At 35.3% G+C, this 25663-nt stretch overlaps 2 protein-coding genes across 6 annotated transcripts in view; one reads left to right on the plus strand and one right to left on the minus strand.

Moving 5' to 3' along the window:
* Positions 1–11932, plus strand: part of LOC128672347 (integrin beta-6-like) — a 24337-nt gene extending 12405 nt beyond the window's left edge. The window contains exons 4-7 of the mRNA XM_053749450.1: positions 190–304; positions 881–1229; positions 2478–2694; positions 9861–11932. Coding sequence (XP_053605425.1) covers positions 190–304; positions 881–1229; positions 2478–2689 — 676 coding nt within the window. The 3' untranslated portion in view covers positions 2690–2694; positions 9861–11932. The remainder of the gene's footprint in view (positions 1–189; positions 305–880; positions 1230–2477; positions 2695–9860) is intronic.
* A 66-nt stretch (positions 11933–11998) lies between these two features.
* GckIII (Germinal centre kinase III) overlaps positions 11999–25663 on the minus strand; it is a 71473-nt gene continuing 57808 nt past the window's right edge. For all 5 annotated transcript variants that reach the window (XM_053749429.2, XM_053749420.2, XM_053749412.2 and 2 more), the window contains 9 exons: positions 22994–23210; positions 19242–19534; positions 18321–18466; positions 17935–18038; positions 16978–17090; positions 16271–16423; positions 15809–15913; positions 15266–15450; positions 11999–15031 (listed from right to left, as the gene is read on the minus strand). In XM_053749429.2, the coding sequence (XP_053605404.1) occupies positions 15028–15031; positions 15266–15450; positions 15809–15913; positions 16271–16423; positions 16978–17090; positions 17935–18038; positions 18321–18466; positions 19242–19534; positions 22994–23210 (1320 nt within the window). In that variant the 3' untranslated portion in view covers positions 11999–15027. The remainder of the gene's footprint in view (positions 15032–15265; positions 15451–15808; positions 15914–16270; positions 16424–16977; positions 17091–17934; positions 18039–18320; positions 18467–19241; positions 19535–22993; positions 23211–25663) is intronic.

Raw genomic sequence — 25663 nt, forward strand, 5'->3', positions numbered from 1 at the left:
AAAGTGAATAGCATTGTGAGAATATAATCAGCCAGTGTTATTAAAAAAATCACGCTTATTTTCACTCCGAAAAACGTTATGTATGTTCCTGTGGGAACTTCACCCAGCCAAGAGCTATTTCATCTTAATTTTGAACGGGGCTTCTGTATGTCAAGTGCTTTATTATACTAATCTATTACCTGTCACCAGGACGGGCGAGCGTTGTGATCAGAAGAAACCCTACGATGAGCGGGAGTACATTGAGCACATGAACAATGGTAACGTGCGCGGCGATGTCGCCTGCATTCACGAAATGAGGCCTGATGTAAGACAACTTATTTATTTATATATTTTTTACAATACTCAAGAGACTATTTACTATACAACAATGTCTGATATGAAATACTTGCTAAACACACTTATTTCCATGGCATTTCTAAAGTTTATAATTTATTGATAAGTGAACTTGGGCTCCGACGCTTATTAAGGGCGGAAGAGAAAGATTTTATATTCATTCTGAGTGGATAATATGTTTAGCAAATGTTTATAAAGTGTAGACGTATTGTAGTAAAGTCTTACTAATGTTTTTTTCTTGACAATCACTTCGAGCTTCGAGTTAAAAATAAAAATAGATTCACAAGCAAAGAAGGTGTGATCATACCTACAAAAAAATGTTTCATACGTCAATTAATAGGCCTAAAAATTTTTCTAGACATTTTAATATATCTTTCAAATCGGTATAAAACTACTAGAAAGATAACGTTTCACTGAAATTAGTTCATATTGATGCCATCCATCTGAAGTTGATACAGCATATCAGTTTCCACATTTCCCAGTCTAATACCATCTGCTCTATTACTTTCTTAGCCATTGGTGATACAAATATATAATGTTATTTTAGGTTGACTGTTCCGGCAATGGAAGATGTGGCGATTACTGTATCTGTGACAATAACAAAGATGGCTGGCAGTACTTCGACTGGGACAACTACTGCGAAGACATCTGTATGACCACCTCCGAAATCCTATACAAAGATGAGAACGGAACCTCAATCACATTCATTACTTACGACGAAACTGTGTCAAAGAAAAGAGACAGCAAACACAGAAATATATGGGTGAAGTGTGAAGAGATGATCAACGAATGCAAATGGACATATTTCGCTAGGAAAAACGTTAAAAATCAAATCGCTGTGATGATTAGCGAAAAGTCTTGTCCCAACGCTGAGGCGGTCGTCGGCGGTGTCAACGGTAATTGTTTTATTTATTTTAATAAATATCAACTATTTATCTCTCTCCTCAAATATTTTCAGTTGTATTCGAGGCTGTGACACCGTGAAACCCGGGGTCAGTGTATAAATTGACCTAAATATTTTGTATCATATAGAGGCTGTGAGATCCACCCATTATGAGAATTATATTATTACCTATCTGCTGCTAAAGCTATGTGCGAAATCGATAGTCTTAACTAAAAAAAAAACAAAGTTCTTTATTAAATTTAGGATGATATACATCGCTTGTTGACATCAAAAAATGGCATAAACTAAGTCTACCGTGGACTTCCAAGCGCAAGTGAAGAAGAAGGGGCGTTAAATAAAAGGTCGAAAAGTAGGTCTTATAAATATATCAAACTATCTACTTCTATACAGGAACGAGGCTCCAAAGCCCTGAACTAATAAGGTTACCATATCGAACTACTTTGTTTCTTAAATTTCTCCCTCTTGTTATAGAAAAAAAAAACAATTAAAAAAAGGAAGTAAGTCCAGATGTTACATTGCAATATAAAGACTTATCGATCTTCTTCTTATTCTCCAAAAAGAAATAAACAAAAGTAATGAAGGGGCACAGTTGTGGGTATTTCTGTACCGTTTTGTCATATTGTACAGACAAAAGCACACGGTTAACTCAAATTCATTGTAAATTCGCCATTATTACCAAAGTATAAAGGAAAATGTTGTTAACGTAGCAAGCTAAAGTTTGTTATCGAAATATGATCTCAGAGCCTTTGAAGATAAAACCCAAAATCATTTAATTAACGATCTAAAGACTATTAATTGTAAGTAAATATTGTTACCTACAATGTGTAATTATCATAGAGTTGATAATTCAGTTGTAATTATATTATCGACAAGGTTATCAAAATTCTTTAATAAGTAATAATTCTGTTATGTTGACCCCAATCAGATGACCATTCATACTAATAGACGCTATTTTCAATGAAATTATCGGGAGTCTTCGGATGTGGTAACGTCATGAGTCCATCTAGATGGAGACAAACATAAAAACTAGGTAATGTTTGATCAAAAAATCTAGTTTGGTTTTTAAAGGTTTATTTAAAAAAATGGCAAAGGAACATTTCGCTTCAGCCATCTCAGTTTCGCGACAAAACAAGAATTACCATTCGTAATTTGATGTTTCGGTTGTGACAAAAATGGCGTCAATTAAGCGCGACTTTATATTTATTTATTCGCAAAAAAAAATGAAAAATTTTATTTTCAGTCACAGCGTTGGTGGTGCCACTAGTTATAGCAGCTGCGTTAGCCATGGCAGGTGTGGGCTATTACGTATGGCAGAGTAAGGGAGGAGCGCCTCCGCTCAGCAAAGCTAACTACCAAGGCCTGGACGGCCCTAAGACCAGAGTTGAAACGAACCCAGTTTACATTGAGCCCATTAAGTCCTACAAGAATCCGACATACGGCCAACAAGTTTAGTCTGGGTAAGTAATGATTGTTTTATTTTAATATTCTGCATAATTTTTATGTTGTTTCGTCGTGTCAACTACTAAAACTGAAGATTTTGGTCTCAATCAGTTTTTATTTATTTAGCAGTGGTCAAAGCAATGCAGCATGTTGATAGCTTTTTAATCCATCCAAAAGTCCATAAAAAGATGAAGTAATTCCTTGAATATTCACTTCTATATATTCTCTATGAATTGTTGTCAAGTGTTTTAAAGTACTCACAATTTACAAGTAATTTTATATAAATACAAAAGGCACTGTCCACTCAAGGTCTATCGAAATATTATCAACGCCGTGGTAATAAAACTTTGTATATCGCAAACATAACTCAGCCTTGTCTCATTTTGCGCCGGTCTACGGCAAAATGTCGACCATTCACTTTTTGCCGTTTAGGTTCCATGATATTTTCCCATGTGTAGGTGAAGATCAGACATGAAGTACGGTAGGTCAAAACTCTGTGTCAGAATAGGAATCCTAATTAAGCTTATTTATGCCAGAGGCCACTTTCGTGGGAAATAATATAAAAAATATTATATTAAGTGTTGATGTTAGTACCCGTATATGGGAAGGGCGCTCAAAAACATAGATCGATATTATCCAACTACCTAGATAATTTCTTACAATGCCCTACGTAAACGATAAAGTAATAATATTTCAAGAAACAAAGATCAAGCTTTTCAGTACTAAATGGATATTTGTTGTAAATTTTAATAAAACAAGTTTTCTATAAAAACACATATGAATAACATTCCAAAATTGTTAGGAAAGATACCAATAAAGGATACTGGAACATTAATAATCTGTTTGAGTTTGTAATCAAATTGTTAAACAAAGAAATGTTTAATAACCCAGTTATAGCTTAATGCTTATTACGTCTGTTATCTCAATCGTCTTATCTCCTTACTATGTAATTAGCACGCAGTAATTACATCAACACAACACATCATTGGAGCGACCGAATTTCGAAACTTTTTTTTATCATTGAATTGGGATGACGAGAATTTCATCATAATAATATAATATATAATCCATGAAGTGTGGATTGGAGGACAAAATAGTTACGTAGTGTTACTCAAACATTAAGAAAAAAGGAACTTTTATTGAAGAAAAGAAAAGTTAAAATTGTACCTCTACGTTTACGTTACATTGATACTTCTTATAAATAAAAGATCTCGTGCGGCGAAATGTAATGTACCCAGAATTTTATTTTATTTATTTAGAGGGTAAAAAGAAAATAAATGTCTTATTTCGCAATATAGGTATCTAAGAAGATATTCCGCTCAAACCATATAAGGCACTGCATAAAGAAATAAAGTAAACAAAAATCCCTTAAAGGTTAACAACCTCCTTTGTGACCTCTAGTTTTCCTTTCTATAAAGCAACAATGCATTTCGTTATTATTGTAAGTAAACGCACGGTACCGACCTTCCGAGAAACGGCCTCAAAAAAAATGTAAATTTAATCGTAAATTTAATCCACACTCATCTCGCTCATTAAACCGATAAACCGATTAAGTGCTGCTCGATAATAATGCAGATGATAGGTCAATGCACTGTCTCCAATTAAAAAACATCTCGGCCGAACTTGTTATAGGTGCATACATACGTCGACTAACATAATGATCTTGTATTGTGTTATTATACTTACGCGGAGTTTAAACTTTTTTAAGGTACTTATTATAGTATACTTACCTTTTTCAGTATATTGGAATTAAATTAGGGATGGCTTTACAAAAAAAAATTAGATAACGATAGATATTGTTTATAATAATCATAAAAAAGTGAATGTTTTTTTCAATCTCTAAGTCAAATAATAAGTACAATGAAAGTATGAAATCTCTAAAACCAATAATACTGAAAACTGAATCTATTCTAATATTATTTAAAGTATTATTACTATTGAATATGTTTGTTTTATAAAAAATATTTAACGAATTTTACATAACAACTAATATTATAAACTTAAAATGTAAATATGAAGATGAAAAAATAACATATTGTGGCAGTTTTATACTTAAATTAAAAGGGCGAAATAGAGATACACGATGGACTAGGTACGAGTATGTGGTCACACCACAAAGTCGATTTTATACATCTCGTCACGTTCTTGATCAAGATTTTTTACTTTTACTTTTCTTTCAAAAATATAAAATGATATAGGTATACTATAGACTAAGATTCCACGTCAAACTTACACGAAACAATATTTTTTTCCAACATCCCGTTTCACAATGACTTCTATACACAATAAACAATTCCTGTGAAAGATTTTTACGAATTGGTGAACATTCTAGTTAACTAATACTTATTGTAGTGTCATCGAAATATTTTCTGATCAATATTAATCACATGTTTAACTAATCAATACGCTATTTAAATTTCGAAACGACACTATTAACCCTAATGCCATCGCCCTATGTTGATGATGTATTGGACACAGACCGCGGAGAAAGGTGTTGGATAACAAGTAGTATATGTCTAGCGCCTCCTATTATAGACTGATAAACCTTCTATATTTACATAATATCCTATAGATCATGTCTAGGTAAGACATTATTTTAATAATTAAACGATATGACGATTGAGTGGTCAATTTCTTAATGCAAGAATTTTATTTATAAGATATTTACAAAGAAAATGCAGTTAGTACGGAAGATACAGTAGGAGAACAGAAAAGATAATTTATAACATGAATATCGAGAATGCAGTTCCTTAGAGCAAAATTTTATGGTCATTAGACCATAGTGCATTAGCAGATACAGATTTTCGAATAGATACAACTTTCTTTTGTGTTCTTTTAATATTCGACCGCGTTAACCACTTCCTGAATTCACTAAAGTTAGCTAAAAACATGATTTATTATATTTTAAGATTGTTACGGGTCCGTTGAGTCGTATCAAGTAGGCTACCACTTTCTTCTCAGCCTAGTTCATGATATACCGCTTGTTCTGTCAAACACTAATGTGATCGTTTATAATGATAACGCAAAGCTTTCACTAGCTTTTTTTCGTTTTAGTTTGCGTGATTCGTCCTATCTCTAATGTCATTGTTATGATAAATACTTAAGTGGATAATGGCAAGCTAAGGCCGTTGTGGGATGAATCGGTAATCAGCATATCACATGCCACATAGAAAGGGTCATAACTTAATTGTCTTATCACAATTTGAACTAAGAAAATAATTTACCTTTCATGTATACACTGTAGAAAATATTGGTTTTTAAATTTCACATTTGTACATGAGCATAAGAGGTTTAATATAAAGATTATAATAATATTAAGCAAGTCATACTGAAACACGCACTTGTTCGTTCGGGTGTTTGTGACGCCTTTTTGAGGGCTGGATTTGCGTCTAGTCAATGGCCCGTGATGCATTATTTTTTCTGACTGGCCTCAGAAAAAAAGACACAATGTCTTGTGTAAGAATCGACTTCTTTTATTTCCTCGCTTTAAACCACACGGTTTCATTAATGTATATCTTCATTTTAAAACCAAATAAAATTATTATATTAATAATTTAATTTATAATATAATTTTTCATTATTATATACCACATGAAAATATTGTAATTGTTGTAGTGTTGATACTCTAATTTTGCATCTATATGAAACAATCTCAGTAGGTACTTTTCTTTCATTCGAATTCCAAAATATAGGTACAGCACGAACAGGTAAAGTAAAAACTCATTATTCAGAATAAGCATATGGTATTCTGACATTGGCAATGCTTCAAGGAGATGGTAGAAATACTTAATTACCATGCGTACCTAGCATCAGGCATTATGTGCGTAAGAAAGCATCAAAACCATCATGTTCGATTTTCGTATTTTAACATATAAATAAAGACAAATAGATAACCAGCTAAACCAAGTTTATTTTTTATTGATAGTTTCAAACATAACAAAATAGGAAATAACGGAATATTTTTGTACCATATGCTCGTGCCTGAATCATGTACCAGGAAATTCAGGACGATAACATTGACTATTCATTATGCTAAGTAAATAAATAACGGACAAACCCAAGTATAAAAAATAACCGAGCTAAATACCGATTTCTAATAAATACTTCAATGTATCTAACCTTTTTTTTCTACAAAAAGCCACAATAACGACGCTTGAGCATGATACTCTACATAGGTACGGTACAGTCAACAACACATCAACCTATCTAAATTTATTACAAATTCGCCCCTATTACCCCCACATAAAGGTTGACGTTAAAGGACGAGTTGACATGTAGTGTAACTTGTGATGTCGCCATGTCACAGAAATCGAGAAACGAAAGCTTTTTGTGGTTGCTGACAATAATTGAAGATGCAACTTCATTATAATTAAGTGGCTGTACTGTTATTTGAACTAGGAAAATATCTGTGGCCAATTCAAACAAATGCAACTTGCATTACCTCGATTTTTAATCGACTAATGTGACATTTAGCGTGATTTTTGAAATTCCTATCTTAGAAGGTTCATATCATATCTATTTATAACCAATTGTATGTCCTGAATACATCGTAAAAAATACTATGCCGTATTGCAGACCACTATGCCTTCAACCGCTCCACCGAATATAATCAAATTTGAGTCATTCCAGCAGATGTGATTTTATGCGTAGAATGCAAGGTAAAATTGCATTGTTATGGCAGTAGGTACGTGATTTTATTTAGTTTGATAATGTTTTACAAAATTACCGCAATAAAGCTGTGTATTATGGATACAATTTAACTTTTTATCATTTCTTTTATTTTAAATGACATGTATGAAAACGCGACGCTTAATTATACAGACTTTTGCGAACATCTAAAAATAATTCAGATATTCGATACATACATTTCAGTTCTTGGAAAACAATAAGCAGAAATGAATCAATGTGCTTCCTCGGTTCTTTGGAAACATAACTTCAATAATTTATTAATATTTACTTGTAAAAGGAACATTAAAATAATGTATTAAGCTAGTCATTGATTTTATGACCATTTCCGCTCATACTAACATTTGGACCAATTGACCACATTATAGCCAAATCATTTTATTACCTAGTAAGTACTTATTAAGTACATAAGAATAAAAATAATAGGATAAAGCACAATAATGTTGATATATGTTTACTTAAGTACTTATTTAATCTTTCAATCAAGAAACCATTACTTCACTATAACAATTTTTGTGGAAATGCCTGATACATTTCCACTATTTTATTTATATGTGGAAATTTATTTATTTTCCTGGAACATGACATTAACTCACCATGATGCAAGAGGAAAACAACCGCACTATTTTGATGTCTTGCTTAGGTACTGGGTTTCTGCACTATAAGTACCTAATCCTAAAAACCGAACTGAATATTATAAATGCTGTGAACTCCATATTTTCAATATTACCGTCTTCGCACTTCGTCTTCGCTTCCGGATGATCTGTAATAAATAATCAATCTATATGGTTTACATGTAAAAAATATAGAACAGCCAGGCAGGAGAGGACGGAGTTAGTCACTCCACATCAATCGCAGTGCATTCCAGTCCCGAGGACATTAAATACTCGCGTCTGAGCTATAGTAATGACGAACTTCGATAAGAGGTCAAACGTCGCAGGATATCTCACAAAAGACCCACAGTCCTCCACACAGCCGGCATTGCCAACTAAGTAACGAGGAAACATTTTTATGCCTTCTACAGCTGTCATTACGAGAAAATGTTCGTCAAGCATTTAGATCAACAAGGTGTGTTTTCTATTCTCGATGAATGAGGCTTTAACAGTCAATTTTATAGTCGAGTTGGTCTCTTATCGCTTGTACGCAATTAAGAACCGGTCACCTGTTAATGGGCCATTAAAAATAAACGGTCTATGTCATTTAGTGCAACGATAGTTCGAAGATTGGATAATTTAATTCTAAACGAGATTTTGTTCCACGAATAATTTGATACAAGCAAGGCGACATTCAAATTAACTTGTAATATGATATTCATAAGCGTTAGGCAACCATGAATGATGCTCACTTTACTATCAGATTTGATTTTTAAACATTTATTTACTTACGCCCCTTAAACCTGGTGCTGGAGTTTTAGTAAAAAAATGTTAATGTAAATAAGCGCAAAACACTCCCTTTTGGGAAGTTTTGTTGAATGTTTTAATAAAATACGGAACAAATAAGTTGAGAAATCTTTGTAAAAGAAAAAAAAATAATAAGGAAGAATGTGCAATGAGATAGGTACATTCCACACGCACTTATATAGACACGGTGTGTCACTTAACCATGCAATAAAACACATTTAACTAGGCGCAGCCATAATTTATTTCCATAAAGCTTTACCATTCCTGAGCCTTCGTAACTTTAACTCAATTTATGATCACAACTTTATTGGTCATTAAGTATTTGCTATACAACATTATTCACAACTTACAACGCAACTCTCTGGATTGCAAGGAAATTGTGTCGATATGTTACTTAACGGTTACTAACTCGAAAATCCTGGTTGCGAAAATATTAAGTTTCGTAACTAAAAATAACGTCTGGTAACCGTGCCCGACACTGTGTGTAGTTCAGTTTAATTGAACTTATGATCATGACCTAACTCTATGACTATTTGTGCGATTTAATTACCTAAGTACGTCAATTCTGAACACGAGGATTCTTGCTCTGATTTTGAGGAAAAGTTAATAGTACGTACATATAAGTAAATATCGGTAGAGCTAATGCTAATGTCGTGTTTAGTAAGGAGAGTAGAACTGGGTTCTTTCAACTTTATTGAACTTGAAAGTTGTATCGATCATCTATACGAACATTATATGGCCGGCTATCTTTTGACTTTCACCGTGATTTTATGAAATTACAGTCCACTTGAACTCTCAAGCATTTTTCGCCGTCTATAATGGGCTTCCAAGAGCTAGTTTCCATACTGTAGAGGACATTACCAAACATTAACAAATGAAAATTTTATAATTTAGGTTCGCGCCATTGGCTGATGTGTTATAACACATCAGCTATAGCTAAAGAGGCTAAAGACATCTCCAAACAGTTGACTTTCAGCTTGTGACCGCGGAGGCAAACACTTGAGTCATTTCTGCGTCACATCACAAACCACTGACTCATACAGGCACGCTCTTCTCTCATACATATACATAATAAATGTATTTTTATTTCTTTATAGGTGTTACCTGTTGGCTGACTCATCAGAACCGGCTACAGGGTCGTATTATATTTCAAAATCGATTAGATCACTTTTGAAATCTCGGATCTCTGCGGTCCTGTGCCGACGCCATTCCAACACTGCCTGTGATCGACACCGTCGTCATTTTGATGAAGAAATTACACTCATCCGGTGTTATTCTCAACGCAAATTGTAAAATAGATTATTTTATGTGTGTATACGTGTGTTAGTGAATGTAAGCACACTTCTGTGATATATTAAATTTATTAAGTAATAGTGACTCATTCGATGTAGGTACAGTTGTACGTGTTTGATTAATCAAAGTAAACATGCTCTTACAATAGCGCTGATAAATAGATTTTGGTGTTATGCTAGTGTAATTAATGTAATAATGACGCATAATTTAAATAATGGTTATCGACTGTAGCTCGATTGTGTAAATGATGGTCGAGTGAGAAGTTACCATAGTTTCATTACAAAGACCGATAGAAAAATGATTTGCGGTTATTAGTGAAAGTGCCGGGAACACTGGAAAGTAGAATGGTTGTAGTGTAGTGAATTTTATGGGCGTGTAGGTGTTTTTGTACGAGATTTAGAAGGTGTGTGGGCCTCGCGGGCCCTCACGCTGCGCCCGAGACAACGGAATGAGTAACGGGTTTTTTTGAACTCTGACACATACTCTTATTAACATTTGGATAGATATAAACAAAACAAACTTATTTGCATTTGAAGGTTGTTTAGTAACAATGAGGAAATCGCGTTAGTTATAGAAAATTTGAATTGTGTAAACATTTATTAGTAGTTCCTAAAGTTACAAATTAATTAGGTACTTACGTAGGTCTTGTATTCAACACTCGATCGAATACATTGTTAATATAAGTTATTTGTACAATTATGCATACTTACCTTGTCACTGTAAACAGCAACAGTTTGTGTTATACAGTCAGAAGCACATCAACCGATCCTTTGTTGCAAAACCGCCGCTATTACCGCCGTACAGAGTTCAGGTAGGATAAGTTGACATGTAAACGGCTATACTGTTTGATTAATCACGTAGGTAGGTGTCCAAAATAGTACCAAGCCGCGCAATAATTCAATAGAATCTTGTGACTCATAAAACTTATTCGCCCATCATTCGACTCCAATAAATAGTGATTGCGTTCAATTATGGCCTTTAAAATTTGGTCATAAGTATAAAACATTCAAACACGTGCGGTAGATTTTGTTTTATTTTTATATTTACTTTAAGACTTCAATACTAACAAATATTTACTACTTTGATTAAACAGACTGCCCGTATCATGCTCAAATTCTTGTTTCGAAAAAATTATGTAATGATGTATTACAAAAATAGATTTTTTTCTATTATACGTATTGCCATGTTAGTTTAACATATTTTCAGGAACGTTACATAGTATTTTTGTTTTAAGTTTGTGGTGCTTTTAGTTCGTACTGTATATTTTTGCATTAGTATTCACTCATACATATTCAAATGAGAATTATGGCTTTCAGAACATCTTTATTATGCAGTATTGTCTCCACTCGAGAAATATGACAATTTATTTGAATTCGATTATAAGGCATTCATGGAAAATAATATTCAATTTATTCAAAAGTATATAATTATTTCATAAATATGATCGATTTGTTATGTTTGAAATTGGTATTTCATCCAAAGATTTTTGAGGCATACCTATACCTAATAAATTATTCCGCGAGTAAATAAAGACGAGAAAATAAGTTTAAGATTTAGGTAGTAAGAATTTTGTGAATATTTTGTAAGATATTTTACATCACGTAAATGTACTAAAATATTTATTTGGTATACATATAATCGACAAAACATGTTTTTAAGTATAATAGTAAATATTTAATTTTAATTCTTTGGAAAATCGAATCAATTTTCCCTACTAAGAATCTGAATAAATATTTCATTTCAAAATAATTGTCTGAGCCTAATTTTAAGTAATATGTTATCGGCCTATTACTAAGACTAAATTCTGATACTTATATATTTATATTTTTTGTAAATTTGTAATATAGCTAGTCAATAAAAAACTCCAATATCCAAATGCATTTTACTTACATCACTTGAGGACGTTCTGATAAACGTAAAGGCAAAGTAATAAAACGAACACTTCCAAAATTAAATAACTTCTTTTATTTCAGAGTCAAATTTGTTTCCTACATAAACGTGTTAGAATGACAGACGCTGTAACATTAATTGACCATTATACTAATGGTGCGCGTCGTGGTTAGCCGTGGTGCACGAGTGTCCGGTGATTTTATTCAATAGACGCGTTGCCGCGTCTCGCTTCGTCCGATCGAGACCACATGTGCTTATCTTTGCAACATTTATGTATCCTTTAATTAGCACTCGATATGAATGATGTTATTTATATCTCGACATGCATTCCTACAGAGGGACCGCATTCACTCGACTTTCGGAATAATTTCGAAAAGTGCCTCGAGCTGACGAAACAAGGCGCATGCGACACGTAGAGCTACACAGAAAACTACCGGTTTCGATACAAACTTTTATATTAATAATATATAATTTATTTTATTAACTATGCAGTTATGATCACAAATACCCATGAACCAAACGACGCTGTCCTGAACATCCTCCTAGTGCTATAACAGCCCCTCGTCGTGGGGGGGCGCCTGGATGTAGTGTACTGGTATAGTTCTATCCAGTCGCCCGCCCGAGCGACGGCCTACGCGGACCAACTACGATCCAATGCACGAACACCTAATTTTATCAATAATCAACAATTATCGCCCACCTCTAACACTACAACTCTCTACACCATACGTCATCAAGTGGAAAAATAATTTTTGATCCATCGAAATCAACGTAACATCTCCCATGCTCTCACATGGCAAACTAAAATACAAGGCAACCGCGAACCGTCGCGAGCGGCGACCACCGCTCGCACAGCATGGCCGCCGCTCGCCACCGCGCGAAGATAGGTAATTGGAAAGATATAACTACTCTCCATATGCTTATAAGAACACTTCATAAAACAGCTTTTTTATATTATACTACACAATTTACACATTTATAATATAGGTTTACATTTTTACACAGCAATAATAATTGTTTTGTAGTCTTCATCATAATATATTCTACATACTCCCGATCCGCTAATATTGTCGCGTATTAAGCATGTTCCTTTGAATCGACACCGAATGGTCGTTGGTGCCCGAATATTTTTTTTTATATATTCACAAATATTTAAACCTCTTCTCAAGTCGCCCTACCATTTAACATTGCCTAAAAATCAACCGTAATAAAATAATTTTAATTAACGTTTAGACAAAAATGGTTTTAGAACAAACATATTAGTAACTAATTAATTTAAAACGGTAAGTAGCCGAATACAAAAGTAAAATCTAAATAACTAAACTAAGGAATTTATAACAATTTTCATAACGGATTTAGTTCACATTCCTGCTAGTGACGGCGAATCAGTAGCTCAAGCACAAACAATAATCTATAAATGCTGACAATGCTGTCTTTTGTCTGGAATGACACTTAACACTTCCTACAGCGAGTTTCAAAACGCTTTTCTAAAACATAAATATGTTAGAATTTAGACGATTGATCACAACAAAAAACCGACTATACAAAAAAATCACGTTAGTAAAAATATTTTTAGAAAAAAATTATGGCAAAATATTGGCGAAGTAATAGCAGCTCTCCACGAATATTTACTAGTTCCGATACCGTCGCAAACACAAGCATTCAACAAACAATCGTCGACATCATTAAACTAACACGACTGCGCGGACGTCGGCCGCTCTACCATAATACAAACGAATGGTGATCAATATAATATAAACATTTGCTACAAGTTTATTTGAAACAGAACTAAGTTAACAGTAGTTTCAATCTAAGATCCAGTGGTGAGATAGCGCGGGAACAAAACATATAAAACAATTAGGATCATATAACATGCACATATGCATTAATCACTGCAGAGTATGTTACCGCACCATCTCACCTCCTGAAGCTAGATTCTTGTAGTATTTCAGCACGTGAAAATACGTGTCACATGAATATTTACATAACATAAAATATTTAGAGACATAACCATCTTAGTACTGATTACGTTTTAATAAAATTTTATTACACTATGGCATTGCAACTTTGTGACTCGGTTGCGGCTACTCGTCGACACTCGACTCATTTCACTTACAATGCGTTTCTGAATATTTTAAGCCCGTATCTATATCTATGACCCAACATAAAAAAACGATAAAATTATTTTTACTCTACTTTCCATGATTTTCATACGAAATAACTAAAGTTCTTTTATTTCTTTTTGTTGAAAATGGCCCTTAATAATTTATTTAACTTCGGGCGCATCACAAGCGTTTTCTCAATGATACGTAAAGGAAATTTAAGAAAATGAGCCCTATAATAAACTTGTCTATATAATTTAAACAAAAGCCTGTTCAAACAGAAATCGTACTTATAACTGACAATACACTTTAAAATATTATACAATTTGTAAATATATAATATTCAAATTACGGCGTGACCAAGTCATAGAAACAACAAATAAATGGCTACTTGATTTTCAGATAATTACAACAAATTCAGTATGTAATAAAGATGCATTAAATAGTTATTGAATGCACCTAAATTTAAAATGAAATAAGTTGGTAAAAATTTACGAAAATATCTGTTGGTTCGCAACGTCACACCCATCATTCCAACTTCACCATTCGTTTGCGATTCGTTAGCATTAAAATCACAATGTTTTAAATACAAAGAAATAGAAGGTTATAAGATGAATTACGTCAAATTTTCAAACATATCGCTATATTACGATCATGTTAAACAGCGTTTTATATCTTTATATAAGTCGTAAATAGCAGATTCGCAACACTTTAATTGTTATAACAGTTGCAATCAAGTTCACTGAACCAGGTTCATAGACCAATAATGACTGAACAACACTGAAAAACGAGTTTATAGGGAAGAAATTCAAGGTTATGCGTGACTGGAATCGATATGAATTTGTCTATGGCCAATGAAGCAGACTCATATGGATGAATAGATACAAAGACAAAGTCAATGTATAAATTATATTGCCTTAGAATAGAATACTGTTTGAACAGGCTGCGGCCGGGGCGGACAGAGCCTCGCGCCATATGATTACCTGGAAAAATTAATAGTAATGAGTCGGTCAATCTAGGCACTGGCAGCTGTGTCTATAATATCAAGACCGATTTACAACTGTGTGAATTATATAAACGTGGTAATATGATAGGTCTTTTTGTATTTGGTCTTCTTTTTATCGTTACTTCTTCAGTGGAAGAAATTAGGAGAGTCTTTTGATCAGCCATTAATAGGATATAAAATTTTCTTTTACTTTAAGAGTGATTTGATTTACCTCATCCAGTGTTGCGAGGCGGAGGCGGGCTGGTGGGACTGCGCGGCCACTCGCTGCACCACGTGCTGCACGAAGGCGCGCGTGAGATGCGGCGCGGCGCGCTCCGCGCTGTCGAAGGCGCGCCGCAGCTCGGCCAGCGCGCGCGCGCGGCGCGCGCTCGCGTCGTCTGTGGCGCCTCGCGACAGCTGCAACACTCGCTCATTACTATCAACTCGAATCAATTTCTATCAGCTGTCTAGTCACGTTTCTCTGACGTAAAAATTAATGGGACACGTGAAACTTACAAAAAGCCGGTGATACATTTCACATGCGTGGGCGCATGGGACAGAGCTCTCATATAGTTTACCCTATACAGTTTTAAATTGTACAACGTCTAATCTGAGACTTTGAATGAGATGGATCGAAATGATGTACAGAAACTTTCTATTGTAACTAATTTGGCACATCGTATTTTATTTTCTGACTTTCCCATAACAAACGTAGTTTACGATTTTTATTCGTAGTGCAGACTTAAATTAACACGAAATAAACTTCATTACTTACCTCATTGAGTAGAGGGTAGATGAGCTGCTGCAGATAAGGGTGCCTCCGCACTTTGTTCTCCTCGCTGGTCGGAGGGCACTCCCCTCTGTGGTCCAGCGGCGACGCCTGGAGTGACAATTTACAACAAATTATAATTTCCAACTTCAAGTTATACTTATACTAGAATAAATCATGCCAAAACAAGTAAAACGAATTTTGATCAAATTGATTGATGACAGTAATGAACAAAGTATAAATATTTTATAATTGATATTAACGAAACAAATGCAATGATTGACATTGCATTTGTTTCGCTAATAGCTCCCGACATTAGAATGAAATTTTTGTATCTATTTAGTATAGACGTCGCTCACTCGCCATCCGCCTCGCATGTATTAGATTTCTTACGATCGCTCTGTCTGTGTGAAGCTCTGTTCGCCAAATGACTGTATCATCATCATGTGTTAATAACACAATACTGACCGCTTTATTGTAAACTACGCTATCCCTGTTGGCGGGCGGGTGGTCTCGCTCCTTGCGCTCCTCTCGCTCGCTCCTCTCTCTGTCTCGCTCCCGCTCCTTCTCCTTCGAGTTCCTCTGTTCAACCACCACTGGCACCGTCGACGACTGCCGAGGCTGGAAAATTAAAACGGGTTTAATAACAAAGAATTTAAAAAATAAAAGCGTCAGCTGTTGTCTCTTAATGAAAACATGCTGTGCCTTAGATTGGAAATGGCATGGCCAAACATTCACTCCCAAAATTAAATAATTTTGGGAATGAAGGGAACGAGTCGTTGAAGGGAATGATTCGTATACGTAAGATGTATTTGCTGCTGATAGGTTTTCTGTCACGGATATGAAGACTGCAAACTTTTTACGACTTCAACATTTTGGGATACACAATTTTGCGAAATCAACATCATAAGAATCCTACATTTTGCAAATGCAACAATATAGTCCAGAAACGCCGCAAATGCCCGAGTTTCCTCAGCGGCGGTCTAGCCGCGTGACACCACACATTCAGCCCAGCATTGCCATCAATGACTCACGAGCACTGACCACGCTTCACTTTATTATGTCAGTAAATATAGAATGGATATAAAGAACTGTCCTCGACGGGAATTTTGGTTAACAAATGACACCAGTTAGCCATATTGGCTGGTATCATGCAAGACGTCGTCATCAAGTACCTTGTTGTCGTTGTTGTTGTTGGTCTTGTGGTTGTCGATGGGCGGCGACTCCTCGCGCGCCAGCGACCCGTTCTGCTTGGCGGCCGGCGGCGGCGGCAGCAGGGGCGGCACTTCTGGAATATTCACATTCCACTTTTAATAAATGATATATATCAACGGCTGAGGATGTAACAGGGATAACGCTCGGATGTCTGAGGTAACAGTCGGAAATGAAGACGATGGCCCATGACAGTCGTACAACATGCGCAAGAAAACAAATACCCCAACCCCAAAAATTATGATACATGATGATAATAACTATCAGATCACAAATGTTGACAGTATTTTGACCAACTTATGCTGTACCTTCACCTGCGTTATCGCGTTGTGTTTGTGGCATGTATTGCGAAGTATGTAAGTAAGATAAACTATGTGATAAGTGTGGGCACCGGATTAATAACTGACAATCAAATCGAAAAAAAAAACATACTTTCTATCATTATCATCATACGCCACTGGTCAAATTAAATAGTCACACAGAGAACAAAATATATACAAGTTCGAAATAGTGTTGGTGTAACGATTGACATCGAAATGTCCCAGGTTCGAATTCTAGTTGTACAAATGAATTTGTATATCAATCTGACTCGTGTGTAGCATTTTTCATCAACCACTACATGCTTTAAGTGAAAGAAATCATCGTATCCTCATAGCCAAACCAGATCGGTAAACATCAGACAGGACAAGTGGAGGAGGCTGACTTGCGACATCACATAAATTGAGATGAGGGTAGGCGGATGACGATTGGCCAAATCAAACAAAGTCACAAAGAACAAATGTGGTCGTCCAAATCAAAAGGGAACTACTGTGCGGCACATCGGCCTTTATTGCCGTTATTGGACTAGAAAATAACGGCAATATTGGCGTAAGGTCCCTTCAGATGAGGGCGAACACAAACAAGTAGTGTGAGACAATGACCGTGCTTGTTGTCGGCGTCGCGCAGCAGCGGCTGCAGCGCGCCGCCGCGCACCGTCATGATCCACGGCTCGTCCGCCTCGCCCTCGCCGCGTCCGCACTCCTCGCTGGGGAGGCAACACAACATTATACATTTGTACAAAAATGTTTCTCGCGACAAACTTTTATTGTCATCAGAGAGATCTCGTTACGTACGATGCGAGACAAAAAAAAATATGTCCGGTAGTAAACCCTTGAGGAATTCCCTCCTAGGTGCACCACCAGGTTATGCTTATCATAATAATGGGACGTGGAAAATTTGAAATCGAGTACTCAAACTTCAAATAGGTGTAATTTAACTACAGAGCGACTTAATAACAGAATCAACTATTTAATTACTATAAACTTACGAGTCTGAATTTTCTGATTCCGTCTCACTTTCCTCGCTCCGCTGCGCCTTCCATTTCTTATACCTATCTATAAGGTCCATTAGATAAGAATTCTTCTTAGCCTTCCTGATAAACTGGAACTTTAGTAACTCTTTTGCTGTTGGCCTCTGTAACAGATAAAATTTTAATTGAAATAACAACTAAATATTTTAAAAACTAGTTTAATTGCAAATTTTCCTCATTAATAAGCTCGTATAACTTATATTTATTTGACATGATATTAGTAATTCTAAGATTACTAAAATCACACGTCTTTTAGAAAGAACTTTTACGACTCGTCATCTTTATTAAGAATCTAATATGTACTTAGTAATTATACATTTCTTCATCAAAAAGAAGAAGAGAAAAACAACCGACGAAATTAAAGCCCTTAAGAAAACCTTGGTGTAACAGAAAACAGCTCAAAAATAAAATACGTAATGTCCTTTTGTTTCTTATAACATAAAAACCTTCACTTTTAAAGAGATGCTTCAGTCGACTCGACTTTGAAATTATTTTCAAGACTATTTTAAGGTCAGTGTAAGAACAACCCTCAAGGAATACAATATGTGCTCCTTATTCCGGTACAATGCCTTGCTAAATTTAAACCGCGATACACCCTTTGTTTACGTTGGCACTTAAATAAAATAAAATAAAACTTTTTCTAATTGTTGTTATAAATACAACACACCTTTTACAATATAAATTATGTTTTTCGAAAATATTCAAGTTTCCTTTCAAAGAGTTGTTGCAAATGTTACATATATTTTTAACTATTTAATGATTAATGACATTATTCAGAAGCTAGTTTTTATCAAAATTGATTGCATATTCTTGTTGCAATAAACACTTCTTTGAAGTACATAAAACGGGGTATAAACAACTGTGTACTTGAGAACTTACATTTTCGGGATCCTTATTCAAGCACGCCTCGACAAACTCTTTGAAGGGTTTCGAGTAGCTCCCGGTGAGTTGCGGGGGGTTATTCTTAGGTATGAGGAAGAGAACTCGCATGGGATGGAGCTCGGAATTCGGCGGTTCACCCTTGGCCAGTTCTATAGCGGTGATGCCCAACGACCAGATGTCCGCTTTGCTGTCGTAGCATGACTGCTTTATGACCTCTGGCGCCATCCAAAAGGGCGTGCCGACGAATGTGTTCCGCTTGCTTGTCGTGTTCGTTAATTGACCCGCGACACCTGGAAGGCACAACAAATACAAAGCTAAATTATTTATTCACAAAATACATTAGTTATAAGGAAATTTTCATATTGATACAATACGCATAACTAATAAGACAAGTCGTAAATATGTTTAATTAAGCACGTAGGTAGTTACTACAGTACAGTTAAATAGTGATCGTCTCATATTAACATTATTATATACATATATTAATTAGCTAGGGACAAAAAGATTGACCACTTGAAAAACGTTATTTCGAAAAAAAAAAACAAATTAATATTGCACTTACACTGGCGACAGCTAAATATGTTCATATCCTTATGGAAGTTGTATTAAAGTAGGAATAAAACCTTGTTCAATTACATTATATCTTCACGTGACAAACGAGCCTACCTCAGAGTCGAATTACCTGATTTCATTCACGATAATGATTTATTTACGTTGAGTATAAGGCAAATGTTTGATTTATACAACGTAGATGACATCAGAATCGTCGCCGATCATCGATTTATGAATTCATCGCCAAATCAGAATCAATTGAATATAATTCGAACTGCGCCGCGCCTGAGGACATTCGTGATTCTGAGCTAGAAACAATGCCAATTATATCAAATCTGAATGAGAATTGTGCATTGATGCAAAAAGTTATATCACATTAATTGATAAATAAATATCTGAAGCAAGGTCGTCATGTGATGATTGGACTTGTGAAGTAGACGAGTGTTGGATGTAGACCCATTCATTCAAAGTCAAAGCATTCATTCAGATCTATTTAGACTATTCACATTCCCATTGTTTGCAATCATACATCAGAAAATAACTAAACAACATTAAGATTTCATTTGATTGAGAATGTTAATGTTTATTGACTGAACCGTACCAATTTCTAGATTTTTGTTGTCCCAACAGTTGAACTTGTATGAAGCGATTCTAAAGCTTGATTAATATGTGGTTTTCAAACAAAAGAACATTGAGCGTTGTCTTTGGCAGGGCTCGGAATGGCAAACGTTCAAACATTGGCTGCGGGCCAAACTGTCCCGGGATGCGGTATGCGGGGGTTAACTTATACGAAATCTTTCATTGCCACTGTTTTGCTTAGAACGTATATGAATTGCAACATTAGAAGTTGTTGCATCTCTTGGTGCAGAGACGATGACATTGACATTTTAAACATCTTCAGATACCTTCTAAAACCAGTTTTATTAATTGGCATACATAAACCATCACCTTCAGTATCCATACTTCGCTCAGATATAGGTATAAATGTTTCAAAGAAAACTACTTTCCGGATTATTTATTTTTGGTGAAGTAAATTAAGTAATCAAAAGCTCAAAATTTCAAACAAATTGCACATGACATGTGCGAAATGACGCATAGACAAATAACCTAGAAATCTTAGTCCAATAAAACAAACATATTCCGAGTCCGCATAGAACAGAAACAGCACAAATAAGCGAATTCCTGCGAGCCGGCGGAGTATATCACGGCTTATTGATTAGATAGCTGACTGTAAAATATTTTCGCGTCCACGCATCGCCTACCACAGACACTGAGGATCGTAAAGTTGGAAATCCATCGACGGGTGTGTCTACTTCATATTCCTCAGATGGAGGCATCAAGACGATAGTAAAAAATCTAAATAAATATATAGGGATAGATAGATGGATAGAGTCATAATCAAAATAGGTGCGGGACACTCAACGATACTAATTACATTATGGATTTCAATGAAGAAGACAGAAGTGAATATTGCGGCTATTTTTGAGTGCTAATATCTTCTCTGAATTACACATATATGAGAATCAAAACGGACACAAACCAATAACCTCATACACATTACAATAACTGGTATTTTTTAAATTTTTACTTTTCAAACGCAAACAGCAAAATTGCAAATCAACATTCTCATTTATATCGTAGCTAGGTGTGGAGCACTGCTTATTCTGAAAGCACTAGTAAAGTGAGAACGAAACGTGAATCAATAATGAACGATGGAATAAAAAAAGATTTACTTGCTTGAGTTATTTTTTTTCTCGGCTGTATGTTATGGAACGTGCTTTGATTTGTAAAAAAAAATTACTAACTAGCTGTCTCATTTTAAAAAAATCAGAAACCTAATGATTTTTTCTTCATATTTATTGATAAGTATCTCTCTGACATCTAAGCGTATTCCGATCCCTTTCTCAGCCATAGAGGGTCGAAGCTTATGTGCTTTTCTTTTTCTACTCCACTTCGCACTGTCTTCGGCATCCTTAAGTGAATCATTTTTTTACATTTTTAAATTGGTACGTATTGTGTAATTGGTCGTATATTTTATACATATACATATATGGTCTTTCCAAAAAAGTCCGCTTATTGTAATTACAAGCTTACACTTACAACAGTAATCGGAAATGTGGCAGACATAATTAAAAAATATAAACATATTATAGTCCTCTCGTAAGGTCATGAAATTAATTAAAATTGAAAATAAATTAACTATTACGAGTGGATATGACAATTGACCAGTCTGACATTGAAATTGTTCAATAATACGAGTAGTTTTCCTATGATCACATCGTTACATGTCAAGAGGAAAATTAATCCACAAATGGCAATATGGCCACAATTAATATTTAATTAATATTTAATTTTAATTAGCTTAGCAACAATGTAATTTAATGAAGGTATTAAAGCTTCAATTATAACAAGATTCGAAGTATGTAACGTAATATTTAAATTAGACAAAGTCTTCACATGACTAAGCTTCTAAATTGGCGCTGATTGTTAACAATAAAACCAACATTAATGGTATTTAGATGATTTGAAATTAAGTGCCCAAACCGAAAGCACGAATAGAACACGGTGTAAAAGGCGCCTAATTTTATAGCGGTTCACATATTTCTGAACGGCGATATTGTGACGCGACGACAACGACATGTTTAATAACTTAAAGTCAATAATGTTTTTGTTTCGCTCTTGTACTTATGTAACGTACGAGTATCATCATCGGCGGTACGTTTCACAACAGATCGTATAAATTCAAGATAAGCAGTGTGCTCAAGATGGCCTTATCGCTGATGTCTTAACAACATGATTTAATCTTTTTTCTTAAGGCCAATCAACGAAAAAGTAATCAAAAAAATATTGCAAACTCAGGCGAAGTTAGCTTTACATATGATTGTATCTGCTTTATATGATATTATCGGTTTGTATTGTCCGGTCCGCGTAAAACTTGAAAATTTTAAATCCGGCAGTGATTGTACGACCGACCACCGCCTGCTTGACGTCAACCTTTATTGGGAATGCTTTGTTGCTTATCAACTGCCAAGGCTGTTCTTATCCCTTAATCGCCTCGTACCACGTCCACGGGAAGTTATTGAGTGGCCTATTTCCTGGGAGGAATCCTCTCTCTCATCTCTTTCCTACTTTTTCGTCTCCACTTCGCACGGTCGTCGGGCAAAACGTAGAAATAATTTTCTATCATAACGACTCACCAAAATCGGCAAGCTTGACGTCCCCCATTTCGCTGAGCAGCACGTTCGCAGCCTTGATGTCCCTGTGCAGCTTCCTCTCCGAGTGCAAGTAGTCCAGGCCGCGGAGCACCTCGCGTAGTATGACTGCTATGTGCATCTCCTCGAAGCTGCCCGCCTTCATTAGGTCCAAGGCTGAGCCCCCGCCGAGGTATTCCATTATGATCCATAATTTTGTTCCCTGGAAAAAGGAGAAATATGAATTAATTAACTAATCTAATAATAAATAATAAAAGTCATGTCAGGTGCCTTTAGGCGACTTGAATAGAATTTTACACCATTGTCAGAAATTAACACAGTCGAAAATAAGAATATAAATGGAGTACATTCATTAATTAAATTCACGTAATACCGCTGTATTATATGAATTCCATTAATGCCTTTAGTGGTACGGTGGGACATTTAAAGTTAAACGATACCACCAGGTATAGTGATCCACATATTGTGAAAAAACCTCAAGTCGCATTTCATGTCAAATTAGCATAGATTTTCTATGCATCTAATTAATGGAATTTTTCATTAATGTTGGGTAGGTTAATTTGTTGTTGACCGTATGGCTAAACATGTGTATAAAATTACTTCGAACAAAAAGCAATTTCCAAATGCACGGCACGAATTAAAATCTACGCTGATATGTGTTATCACCATAGATCATTTTATTTATTACTTGAACATGTCACATTAACCTGAGGCAATTAATAACCAGCCGAAACGCAATAACTCTCGACAATTCCGCAAACATTTCCAGTAAAGGAAACAATAATAAATTGCAAAAGTTGGGCAATAAATCTTTTTGGAATGACGTTCCTAAACGTCACATTCGAGTTTTGGTAATTGCCGTGAGGAAATTACGTTTCTACGTGCCGTATGAGTGATTTTAAATCGAGATTTGCTCGCATCCATCATAATTTCATACAGATAGATGATTTGTAGTAAATTGGGGTTTCTACGTAAAGGTGGCCAAATATAATTGAAGAAATTTAAAATGATTTCGTAACTCTTGTTGTTAGTTTAACACTATTAATGTCTGTTTTAGCGGATCCTCGGTAACAGTTAAGGATTCAAATAAGCTCTCTCATTGAAGTTAAAACTATTACCAACAAAGTAGAAGAGCATCCAAGAAACTTGGGCCCAAGGAGCTCTAAAATCATTGTATCGCTCCGTAGCGTAAAAAATATGAAAGTGTTCAGAATCCATCCATCCATCGAACTTCAGGAAGATGTTCAGTATATAAACCATGAAAAGGTACCAAACACATTTTCGTACTTATAATATTAGTTTGGATAGAAGTTAAAGGGCAACAGCGTACAGGAAAAATAAAAGAGCCGTGAAAAGCGAGCAGAGCATAGACGACTAGACAGATGCATCACGTGCTCAGTGCAACGCGGAACAAAACAATGTAGCCAGCAGAGCGCGGATCCGCCCGCGACTCATTCACGGCCCATCAGTTATGTGAGGGCCCAGGGTCGACACTGCTGAGACATATTGTACATGAACTTACAATAAAACTTAATTACGAACCAATTTTCAGATATGTAAATATTAGTCTATAAGTGGCTGCTACAATGTTTTTTTCAATTTGAAAGAGAAGATCCAAAGTTCGAACCGAGTGGTCGCGGAAATAAAGGCACAAAATTTAAATCCCACCCCTTTTCAGATTTGTTAAACCCGTACAGAAGAAGTCAGAATGTCAGAATTTGACAAGATCTTAAAATGTTCTTAAATACAATCGAAAGCAGCTGTTGCACAAAAACTTGGCATATCTAAATAAACAATCCGAGTAATATATTAAGTGATATCTCTAACTGAAACTTTCCAGACAATCTCTGCAGTTGAGAGAAGTTTAGGATGAACTCACTGAAAAGAACTTATTTATCGATTAACTTCAGCTCTAATATTTTTTTTAAATTGTTTGTCGTAAAAGCCCAACCTCCAAAAGTGACAAAAGTATAACTAGACCCCGGAAGAAGATGAGAGTATTCGCAGTGTTATTAAGATAAGTCTATCAGCTGGGCTGGAAAACTTCGCTACAACATTGACCTCGCGGCCGCCACATGGGAGAAAACGGAGATTAACTGGCGTGTAATGGGAGCCGAGAGACGGTGAAAACAATTGCGATCTCGGCAAATTGAATCCGTTGTCACACGCACCGACTCATTATTTTGTCCATGGTAAAGGAGAATATATATTTTCTCTTATTAAAATCAAAATCACGAAATTTTCAAAGGTATTGAAGACGTAAGTACATTTTATTTGGCATGCACTTCAAGAACGTCGTTGTCAGTAAATCTTTGAGCTGAAAGATTTACTAAAAAAAAGTCTTTATACAGACTTCTCATCTCAGGCACTCAACACAATAGAGCCGTGGTCATTTGAAGGAAATGAATACCGTTAACTCCTAAATATAGACACAATGTATGAGAAAAGCTTTAACGAATTCTGCGACCGTAAAAGATATTTCGACCCAAAACATCAAACAAAAGATGTGAAGAGGAAAATAAGCGGGTCTGTCCAAAATTCTCTGAGTAAATAAATAGTCTTAAGAGCACATACGCTGGATATAAGCAAAAATAGCTTACATTGATCTGGAATTTACGTAATAAATAAAGGTTGGCAGACCCTATTTGTGACATG

Source organism: Plodia interpunctella, chromosome 1 (assembly GCF_027563975.2).
Source record: "Plodia interpunctella isolate USDA-ARS_2022_Savannah chromosome 1, ilPloInte3.2, whole genome shotgun sequence".
In the NCBI taxonomy this organism is placed as follows: Eukaryota; Metazoa; Arthropoda; class Insecta; order Lepidoptera; family Pyralidae; genus Plodia; species Plodia interpunctella.